At 45.4% G+C, this 11,333-nt stretch overlaps 1 protein-coding gene across 1 annotated transcript in view; it reads right to left on the bottom strand.

The window, feature by feature from the left end:
• IL1RAPL2 (interleukin 1 receptor accessory protein like 2) overlaps positions 1-11,333 on the bottom strand; it is a 705,019-nt gene that overhangs the window by 37,207 nt on the left and 656,479 nt on the right. Inside the window, exon 6 of the mRNA XM_019521625.1 lies at positions 426-555. Within this exon, the coding sequence (XP_019377170.1) occupies positions 426-555 (130 nt within the window). The remainder of the gene's footprint in view (positions 1-425; positions 556-11,333) is intronic.

Raw genomic sequence — 11,333 nt, 5'->3', positions numbered from 1 at the left:
TAGGTATACATGTGCCTAGGCTGGTTTGGATGTGTATGTGCCTGAGCTGGTAGTGTGTGTGTGTATGCACCTAATTGATTTGTGTGTTTGTATATGTGCAATTGTGTCACACCCTCCTGTCTAACAGCACAATATTGAGATCCTGAGAGTTAGCCTGACCCCACAGGGCAACAAGACCATAGGAAGGCATGTCTAGAGTAGCCTGGGGAGTTTGGTGACATATCCTCAGGCACATGGAGACCCACTGTATCTTTAGTATTTATTGAGAAGTAAGTAGGGGGATGAGCTCATGTCGCGCTGGTTCCAAATCATCCATCACTTTTTAGACAAGGAAATCATTTTCAGTTCAAATTAAAACCCGGTTAACCACTCCCTTTTGGGACATGCCATTTTCTTAAGAGCAAAGGGAATTCCTCAAAGCGTACCTGGCTTCACCTTCTCTAATGTGACCTTCGAGTTCTTCAATGAATTTTTCTCCTTTCATCCAGTAGATCACAGGGCGTGATTCTCCACTGAATCCAAAGAACGCTTTGCAGGGAATGGTAAGTGGGTTACCTGAAGATAAGATACAGAAAGTTGGAAAGACCAATTAGTATACTTGTTGATGAAAAAGAAACACTGTGAAAACTCCATTTTGTAAGATTCCCCTCACGTTAAAAATAAGAGTAAATAGCTTTGAAATCTGGGAAGAAAGAAATACATGGCTTACAATATAAAAATCCAATATATAATTCTTGGACTATTTATCATTTAAACCTTTCCAGGATATCATGTGAATAATGAGATGGCAACCAGTGAAAATGGTGGTAATGGGAAGCAATGTTCTTCTAGGAGGCCTGTTTCCTGGGCTCCAACCCGAGATCAGACAATACGGTGAGGCAGCAGGAACGTCACTAAGCCTTTGGACTTCTGTCCACCTACCTGTAAAATAGGCCCTTTACCTCCCAAATCCTATGGGAGTTTAATTAATTTGCCAGGAACGGTTCATGAAGCAGTTAAAGATCCTTGAATAAAAAGTTATTGCAAAGTGCAACAAACAGTAGTAATGTTCCTATTGTAGGACTGGAATATGATTGAAACTCAAATGACTGATTAACTAAGAGTAAATAATCTTCTTACTGCTTTCCAAACTAAAGGAAAGAAATAGAGATAGTAACTACGCTGACTTTTCCCTGCAAAAAATCAGCATGTAGATAAATTTCATTTGGACAGGACTTCTGCTATGTTTGCTAGTCAAAAGGATTATTCAGGGCTTGATTTACCCGGCCAGATGGTTGCCTGCCTCTAGGAGAAAGGGAAAAAAAAGAACACCAAGCCGGCAAATGTAGGAGATCCTTGCCCATTCCCTGACTATGTAAATATAGCTGCTGGAGCAATTTCTATTTGCATATATCACCCCAGCACAGCTGGCTCGTGTTGCTAAAAACTCTCTGGCAGTAACTATCTGTGCAAAGGAGGAAGATAGGCAACAGAAGCCTCATCTGATGGCAGCAGGATGACTCCCACTGATTTCAATAGGAGTTGGAGCAAGCTTGGAGAGTCCAGAAAATGGACTACTGTATATTTAGATGAATTATATACCCAGTCCCTTTAGGATGAGGCAGTTCTTATGCTGAAATAGGATGGGCCTCCATTTTCAGAAACACCTCGTTAGTGCCCAACTGGAGATGCCTCAAGGGAACCTGATTTCCAGAACGCAAACTGCTCCTTCCTGCTATTGAAGAACCAGGTTCTCTTAGATCATTTCAGAATCGCTAGTCAATCTGAAATGGTAGGATCTGGTGTGGAAGAGGAAGTTTTGAACCTTGAGCTTGAATAAAACAAGGGCATCTCTAGGCACCAGTGAGAGAAAAAAGGAAAAGGAAACCAATCTTTCATGAAAACTGTTGGTCTTCCCTCTGAACATTGCTATTATTGCGGTTATAAACGGCACATGCTGATCCCTTCCGATTATACAGGCAGATACATAGGTTGGATAGCTACATGCATGTGCATACCCCTACAATGCAAATTCATGTCATAACAAAGATCGATGCTGCATCGATAAATGAATAGTCAGACAGTTTATATCCAAATATATCACTTGCTGCAACACAGTAATCATGGGACATGGTTCCATCAGATTGACTGAACTATTCTCCATGTTCACACAGGAACCAATTCTGTGTGGTCCTGAGTGGCTGCCTTTGGTGGGAGTGAGAATTTGGCCCTCTGGCTATTTACATGTTGCGTGTGCTCTGCACGGCGACTGCCAGGTGTGAGCTCTTATTGTGCTATTTACCTCTAAGCCAAGATACATGTCTATTAAAATACCTGTTAGTGATTCCTAGCATGTGGTTCTTCTGTCCATGCTTGACTTTAATGGAAAAAGACAATTATAGCAATGCAAAACAGGAAAAGTGTACATGTGGCCTATTGAAAATGGAAGTATATAGCCTTTATGTGGCAAATCATGCTGAGCATTAAGTAGTACAGAAAAAAAAAAACAGATTGCAGAATTTTTTTTTTTTTGTTCAAACCAGCAGACTTCTGCCACAACAAAAGAAAAACAAAAAATCTTCTGAAATCATGTCTGCAGTTTCTGTAAATATCCTGAAGTGCTTCACTGGGTTGGAAGAAATAAAAGAACATGTCTGTAAAAAAAAAAAGGAAAACTAAAAAATAAAATAGCTGTGGGTACAGTAGCTTGTGCATGTTTAACATGCATAATATATGCATATGGAGTAGACATTCTTTACCTTGACAGATTATAGAGTCTGAATTTGCAAGGTACAGCTGAATTTCACAGCTTTGCTACATGACAAAACAAAGAAGGACAAACATTTCTCATGAATGGCAGAGTTTGGTTCAGAAAAGAAGCAGCACCTGTGAACTGCATTCAATTAACAGCATCCGGAGGGCCATACCAGATCAAACCAGCATGCCGTCTAATCTAGCATCCTGTCTTTGATGCTGATAGCATCAGATGTTTCAGAAGAGGTACAAGTGAACTCACTTGATGGAACAACTTACCTTTCCCAGCCTTAACAAATCTATATAAGAGGAGACAAATACACACACACACACGTGTATATATATCTATATATATAGCTATATATACACATATATGTGTGTGTGTATGTGTATATATGTGTGTGTATCTATATATATGAGTGAGGAAATACATTCTGCAAGCTTCTATTCATTCAGTGGTTCTCCACACTTAGGCAAAAACCTGTCTGGCAGGCCTGTGCAGTATTTCATACAGCTTTGTGCCCACAGGGAGTAATTCTGCTTTTATTCTGCTGGGGGTCTCCAGGTGCTATCACTCTCAGGATTCTGCTCTACTGTCCTAGCTAAACTCTTACAGCCCTGGATTAGAAAATAGTGCAGTAAAAAGAAGTCTTTATAAGAAGAACAATATGGAAACCCTGGCTTCTGGCATGCTCTAAAGGATTCTTGGTGTCTGGTTTTATGCCTTGTTGCTATATGTCAGGGCCTGGAGTATATGAGTTTTAGGACTCACTGGGCCAATGGTTGCCTAAATGGTCTGAGACGCCCTGATTCTTATGTTCCCAAACCTTAGTGATGGAGTGAGGTTATTCACTGTTGATAGAAAGGTGACTGCAGATCTATTGGCCTTCTGGAAAATGTAACCAACTTCTTTCTAGAAGAAAGGTATGTTTCATAGCAGTCCACATCATCTACCATTGCTGGATCAGGAGATACCATGATCTACAAGTACCCCTTGTCGTGCCTGGGGGTAGCCAGCTATGGTGTTATGTACTGAGCTACAAGTCTCAGACAGCCGGATAAAGTGAATACACATTTTACAACTCTTGCGATGCGTGCAGGTCAATGTCCAGCACTTTTCACAAAGCAGCTTGTATTATGTTTTACACAAAAAGTTGAGCTTTAAATACCTTGTTATTAAAACATCTCCTTAAGTAAAAACATCAAAGTTCGAGAAAAAAAAAGGTAGTATCCTGTAACTGTCTCAGCTGTAAATGATTTTCATTTTAATCAGATCAATTTTTCATTTTTGTTATATATTTTTGTTATATATTTTGTTTCAAACGCAGGGAATAATTAGCTAATGAATCAACATTTAATGGAATATTTTAAGTAGCAACAAGGAAAGAGAGCAGGGAAAACAGAAGACCATTAATTCTCCTCTTTTGTTGGGGTCACCTTGCTATATTAAAGCCTCAGGGTCCAAACCGAAGTTTCTTCTTCAGCACCCCCCCAACCACTGTCAATCAGACATGCTTGTTGAAAACTCCCAGCTGATAAAACACAATCGCTGGCAATAAGAAGGACTTTTGCAGATAAATCTCATTAGGAATTTTCCTACCACCATTTTCACAATAAATTTACACAAATTCTGTCATGCGTTTTAGCATTTCCTCTTGCACTTATTTGGTTTGAACCAGAAGATAATTTGAATGAAAAACAATTAGCCAAATCCCATGGATCTTTACCAAAGCAAAAATCTGAAGGAGTTCAGGTGCTGTCTTGCCTATGGACTAGGAGTGATCTTACAACAGAATTCAGCCCTACAGGTTTTTGAACCTGCTTGTTGCCGGTTTGACATACTATGGACAAGTGAAGTCTATTGTGTGCCACCTTAAGTGTGACCCCTGGCAAACATCAACCAGATGATGCTTAAAACAACCAAGAGTTTGACCCTTTAAAACTGAGATGTAGCACAGCTAGATCAACGCCATGGAGATTAGTACGCACGCAGGTGATAGGATCTAACCCATGCCCATGTAATCTTTCAGAGGGTCTATTAAGAAACCTTGATTATCTCTACATTTGCTTTATTACGGTGTATTATTGTAGATTATTTTCCACCACTTTGCACTGGGTTGGCACTTGCACTCATAGACAACTCACACTCCTTCCTGGCTAACTTGTGTTCATGACCTTTTCCTGCGATGGACAGGACTTACCTCTCTCTCAAGGACTATGGGCTTGTTTTTTCCCTGTCTTTCTCCTTTTCCGAGGATTACATGAGCATATACCAACCTAACAAATTCCGGCTACTGCAGTGACAAGCATTGCCTCTCCTGTCCTTTGCCTGCAGGCTTCAGGGGGTTGTCCCTACAGTGCTTTTTACCTGTGTTTGTGGGAGGGGTCAGACAATCTTCTGGATCCTTTTGGACCAAAATTGTCCGCAATGGGCTGGACCTGAGGGAGGCCCTTCCTAGTCCTGTGTTTCTCTGCCTAAAATACCTCATCCAAAGGTGACTAACATCAGTGAGGCTCTTTCTTATTCTCATCTGGTTAAAAACTCAGCAGTTATATAAAAACACTGGGTTTTCCAAATTCTGCAATATTCGTTCTATTCCATGCATCAGATCTGACGGTGGACTTGATTGCTGCTGCAGCTTCTCAGAAGTGGAGGCTGCCAACTGGTCCAAGCACAACCCTACTGTCATTGGCACAATGAAGTGACTGGTCAGAAGAATACAAGTATGTAACTGTGCCACCACCGACTCCTTTCCAGTCTCTCTCATTTTCTGATTGACTTCTTGCAGCGGGAAGGGCGATCAAGGGTGCCTGGGTTCAAGTCTGGATTCTGTGAAATGTGTAACGACAGCTCCTTTAAATCACCACTCCAGGCTGCTTTGCTTCTGTTTACTGACCCCAGCATAGAAATAATAACACTTGGTTCACATATGTTTCAAGAAGCTCAATCGAGTATTGTAATCAGTCCTTTGTGACAGCTGAATTAATGTGCATGTGTGGGCCGCTTCTTTAACATCTGTGGAAAGGGTAGGGCTCTGTCTCCCCTTGCAAGCTAAGTAACCCTACTGCAACACCGCCCACAAGCAAGAAGATGAGAGCCCTAGATATAGCAAAAGGAGATTGCCCATGAACAGGGTTAAGGATGCTGACTGCCTCTGATAAAGCAGGCTACATTTCTTTGGATGCCAGTGGGTGAGATGCTCCTGGTACTCATGTTGGAAAACACAGAGCTCTGTGATGACGGCTCAGCTGCCATTTCTATGGACTATTCCAAGCCACCAATCAATAAGCATCTGAGCCTTTCCCTGACGAGGCCTGTCATGTGTGCTGTCCCTGGAAAGGTGCTTTATAAGCAAATAAACTTGATTTAAAGTGGGGTAGGGAAGGCGTGTTTCCTTCAGCAATCGTGTGATGTGGCTGTTTGCACAGTGCCTGCTATCTCAACAAACTGAGGCAGCTGAAATGACAAAATCGTGCTTTGGCCCCGAGTCAGCAGAAGAGCTGTGGAAGTTCACACTCTGCTCTCTGCACCTGCACCTGTTTTGCAGGAAACTTTCTTTGGCTGGAAAACCGTATTTTCCCCATGAAATCCACAGGTGCTTCCTTCCTAGCAGTGCATAGACCATGTGGATGCATCATGAACCCCTACTCCTTAGGCATGAAAACCCCTGCAAAGCCAGCAGAAACAAAGCAGAGCTTTTCAAAGAGGTGAGCTGGCCTGGGAAATAAATGGCATCCCTGTCTACCCTGCTTGGAAATGCATACGCTACTCCAGGCATGTTCTTGGCCAAGAATCGTGTACTGGTTGGCTGCACAGAACGGTTCTCCGGCATACCTGCGCTCAGGCTCATCTGCTTCCTTGGCATTTTTCCTTCTCACAAGGTGGTAGAGTAAAGGTGCCAAACTAGCTACCAGGGAGAAGGTGGAAGAGGACAGCCTGCAAAATGCAGAAAGGGGATACCTTGCCTTGTGACAGGCAGTGTCAAGTTAATTTGGTACGCTTCATTACCTGGCTTTGCATCTGCAGACACAGGAGGCCATTCATATGATGGACTAACACCTTTCCCCTGCTGTCTGCCAGGAAGGGGCGCTGTGCACGGGTAGGAGGACAGAGGCATGTGCTGCTGCAGAATCACTCTGTCATTCCAGGTCTCTCTCACCGATTAAGTAAGCCACAATTTATAGTGATGCAAATGTGAGCTGATAGTTGCCAACGAGCATCTCCCTCAGCTGACGTGGGATATTCTGTTGCTTCCTATATGTCCATTGCTTGAGCGTGTAATTAAAGATGGAGGAGGCGAAAGTCGGATTCTTGAGCGCGCATCCATAGCAATACTTCCAAGCTCTGCCTCTCCGAGTCGCGAGATTTGCGAGGCAGGCCCATCGCGTCCCCGGCCACCTCTTCTATTTCTGCAACGTGTTTTAAAAATGCAAGGAACCGGCCAAAAAAGAGACTGATTTAAATTCCTCTGGCAAGGTGTGCCAAATTGTATACAGCCCTGAAGTAAGCAACATAGTTTCTTCAGAAGGACACGCTGGATAAGGAGAGACGTGAGACTCAGCGCTCGCCTCCAATTTAGCCCCAATGCCAATGCTGAGGGCGACAACAACCTTAATTCACAAAAAACCAATCTCTGCATGGTGGGATCTCGCTCATTTGCAAAGAATGCCATTTTTCCCTCTGTCTCTTACAAGGGCACTCTTTGACAATCAGCAAGGACAGACAGCATCCAGGGACACGCCGGCGCGTAGTCGGGGTCCTCGAGACTCTGGGGCAATTCTGGTAGCGCTGGAAGCATTGAGCCACAGGAGCTCAGGGAGCCCTGGAAACACGTGGAGACGCTGAATGGCTGCTGAGTAGCAACCACAGCGATAGCAGAGGTTTTACGCTAGAGGTCAGTCTTGCAATCTAAGTCCAGCTCTCTGAGTTTGAGAGTCTGAAAATAAATAAATAACGGCCAGGCATACTGTGCCAAATGTTTCGTTAAAGTAGGTTGTCTCTTTGCTCATTAAGTTTACAAGGTTGCGTTTAAAAGGTATCAGTTAATCAAAGATTTAGGTAGGCTGCCTCTGCTGAGCTATGCATATTCATTAGTACTGAGCAAACAGCATCATCCCGGTTAAAGAAAGGGCTTCGGTGCTCTTGCTGCTATTGCGCAGCACTCTCCCTGTGTCCCCTCTGCATTTCACAGGCCAGACGCTGACTGGTGCTTAGCGCTGATCCCAGGGGAACATGCGTGCAAGTGGCCAGCAGTCAGCGTGGCAGAGGTGATATCTTTTATTAGACCAACTAGATAGTTGCAAAAAAATTCTTGAGTTATCTAGTTGGTCTAATAAAAGATAGCGCCTCGACCACATTGACTACTTTTGCTTTTAGACCGACAGGGCTACAACCGTTATCCCTGCAAGTGGTGGTCAGTACCTTTTAGGATTGGTCTTGGGCGGTTAATCGCCATTGGTTTGATTGAAAAACTGACACTTCACCCCTGCTGCAGGACTAACATGATGAATCCTGCACACAAGCTGGTAGCTAGGGCAGAGGAAGCCGTGCATCCTGGAAAAGAGAATAACTGACCCCACGGGAGCGCCGGCACAGGGTACTCCGCTCCTGCTTTCAGACTTTCGGCACAAGCCCGTTCAGCAGGCATCGGTGCCCATCTGCACACCCTCACGTGGCATCTGGATGCACCGCCCAGGCACAAAACTCAGGTAATTGAAGCCTCGTTCAGGAAAATGAGCAATTAGAATAAAAATCGGTCCGTGTCAGGGTTGGGATGAAGGCGGGTGTTATTTTGCTGCATCAGATCCTTTTCCTTCCCCACGTCCATCCCTTTCCTCTTCCACTCGCCCACCCCCCCACCACACACACGATTTTCTTCCTGCTTTCTTCACTCCCTGCTCTCGCTGCCAGGTTTCACTTGCTTCCCGTGACGCTCGATATTTGCCTCGATTCACAGACTGTTAGGGGCTGGAAGGGACCTTGTAGATCAGCGGGTCTAGCCCCCCCCCAGGTTTCACATCTCCCTTGCTTTCACCCCTTCTTTTCTCCTGCTTTCCTCATCCTCCCCATCCAGTACCCCATCAGGTCGTCCATGGTGCCCCCAGTCTTTTCTTTCCTCTCCTTTTCTCCTTCTCTCCCCCGTCACGGCACCGTCGAGAATCAGTGGATGCGAGGCCCAGGAAATCCATCTCGTCCAACCACTCCATAGGCCACATCTGCATCAGATCCACTTCACCCCACACCGTATCCAGACTCCTCACCTTCCCTTCCTGCCTTCTAGCTACTCTTTTTCTTCCTTCTGTTTCAAGCCCTTCTTCTCTTCACTTCTGCCTCCAGCGGACCAAAGATCCCGTTGCTGGTGCTGGGATTGTTGGACGGCAGCAGCTCCTCCTTTTCCATCTCCAATACAATATACTCCCTCCCTGGCACAGACCAAGACATAGTGCCTGCAGCAGAGCAGCACCTTAAGCGCCCATCCCCACCGTGCAAATTGCTTCCCAACACATATAGCCAAAAGCAGATTCAGAGGCAGTTGCAAAAAATCTCCCGGATACATCAACCCCTCCCTCTTTTCTTTCCCCAACCATTCCCCAGAGTACACTGATCAAAGGGACTATGGTTTGTTGGCTGTAGCAAGACTGACAATGTTTTAGTGCCAGTTCCTGCAGGCGGGGCTTCCCCATGCTTTTCTTTCTTCGTTTAATTGATTATTTTGCAGAAGAAAATCCTAGCCGTGGGCTAAATTCTGCCCTCTCCCCATCCCCCCTTCAGGCAAAGATCTTCTGGAAGCAGAGGGCAGCTTGGCCTGAGTGAGCCTGGGCCTGAGTAAGACTCATTGTGTGCAAGGGAGGTGAAAGACAGCTGTGTTAAAAAAAAAAAGAAAAAAGAGAGAAGATCACTGTATAAAAGCCTCTTGGTGCGATTTTCAAAAGGCCGACCTGCTGCCACAGACAACTGCGGTGAGACTTCATGTTAATGGGAGTACAGCTGGATCAAGTGCTAATGAAAATCCCACCCCTGTATGCTCAAAACGCTCAGCTCCGGCAGCCAGTAGATCTCTGCCCAGGAGAAGATCCTAAAAAAGTTGCCCATGGTATTTACATAACCAAAGGCTGTCTCGTTACTGAAAGCATTTTTACCAATACGGGAAATGAAGAGCTCCACTCTTCAGAGCAATACTGATAGCGCTCTCAAAACCATTTTTGAGTGAAAGAAAAACTAACTAGTGTCCAGCCTTTTAAAATCAGCCAAACTGCACTTTAACCCCCCCCCAAAAAAACATGCATAGATTATTCCACTGTGGGATTCTCACGTTTCCCAAATTTTACAAAGAAAGAATCTAAAGGCCACCAAAATTAGTCTGGGCTTGAAGAACAGCGTGTCTTAGCTGCTACAAATGGTGTTTTGGCAGGTGTGCTGCTGTGTGTGTGAAAAAGCTGCTGCAGTACATGACATGAGGTAACTTCACTTCCATAAGATTTCTTCCACTAAAGCAATTCCTTGGCAATATGAAAAGGCCCAAGGAAGGATTCAGAGAAGACAAATGCAAAAAATCTTGTGCTTATCCTGCTTTGACCTCTGCCTACACCTTAGGATGCTGCTTCTGGTTTCTTCATTTCTTTTACACTTACTTCTTATGTCCTAAAACACCAGCACGCATGTGGCTGCCAGATCTACACACATGCAAGAGCCTCATCAACTGTAGGAAACAGTTGCTGGGTGCAGACAGAAGCCATCTTTGTCTCATGATCAGCCCCTTGAAAGTGCTCCACAGCTGCACCCTGACAGAAGTGCATGGCTGTAGAGTGCTTGACAAGTGCCCAATTGTGGGACAAATTCATCCTCATATAATGAGGGATCAGATGAAGGTGTCTGAAGCGGAGCGCCTTCATTAACTTTGTTTGTCCCTGCCAGGGAGCAGCGCAGGGCTTCATCAGCCCAGCCCTGCCCCCGGTGCTGTCTTCAGGATGGGAGAGGGGGAAGGGAGGGGAGGAAACTCCGTCTGGGGTTTGCCCAGCCTGCACTCCTATCGACCCACCCCATCCTCCAGCACAGGCTGGGCAAACCCCAGACGGAGCCTCCCCTCCCATCCTGAAGATAGCACTGGAGACGGAGGGAAGGAAGTGGGGCTAGGGGAGAGACAGGCAGATAGGCAGCCTCTCTCCACTGGATCAACTCTAAAGTGGCAATTGCCCTGAGCCCCCGATCCATAGTTTCATAGTTTGTAGGGTTGGAAGGGACCTGAGCAGATCATTGAGTCCGACCCTCTGCTGTGGCAGGAAAGAGTACTGCGCTCAAACGACCCCACCAAGGTGTTCATCCAGCCTCCTCTTAAAGACCCCCAGGGTAGGAGCCAGCACCACTTCTCTTGGAAGTTGGTTCCAGATCCTAGCCGCCCCGACTGTGAAGTATCGCCTCCTGATATCTAGTCTAAATCTCCCCTCTGCCAGCTTGTGACCGTTATTCCTAGTCACTCCTGGTAGCGCTCAGGGGAACAGGGACTCCCCCAATACCTGCTAGTCCCCCCTGACTAGTTTGTAACAGGCCACTAGATCCCCCCTCAGCCTTCTCTTGTGGAGGCTGAACAGGTTCAGGTCCC

This window comes from Gavialis gangeticus, unplaced genomic scaffold, assembly GCF_001723915.1.
Source record: "Gavialis gangeticus isolate Ggan-Ray unplaced genomic scaffold, GavGan_comp1, whole genome shotgun sequence".
NCBI classification, from domain to species: Eukaryota; Metazoa; Chordata; order Crocodylia; family Gavialidae; genus Gavialis; species Gavialis gangeticus.
This window is presented reverse-complemented; position numbering and strand designations above follow the sequence as displayed.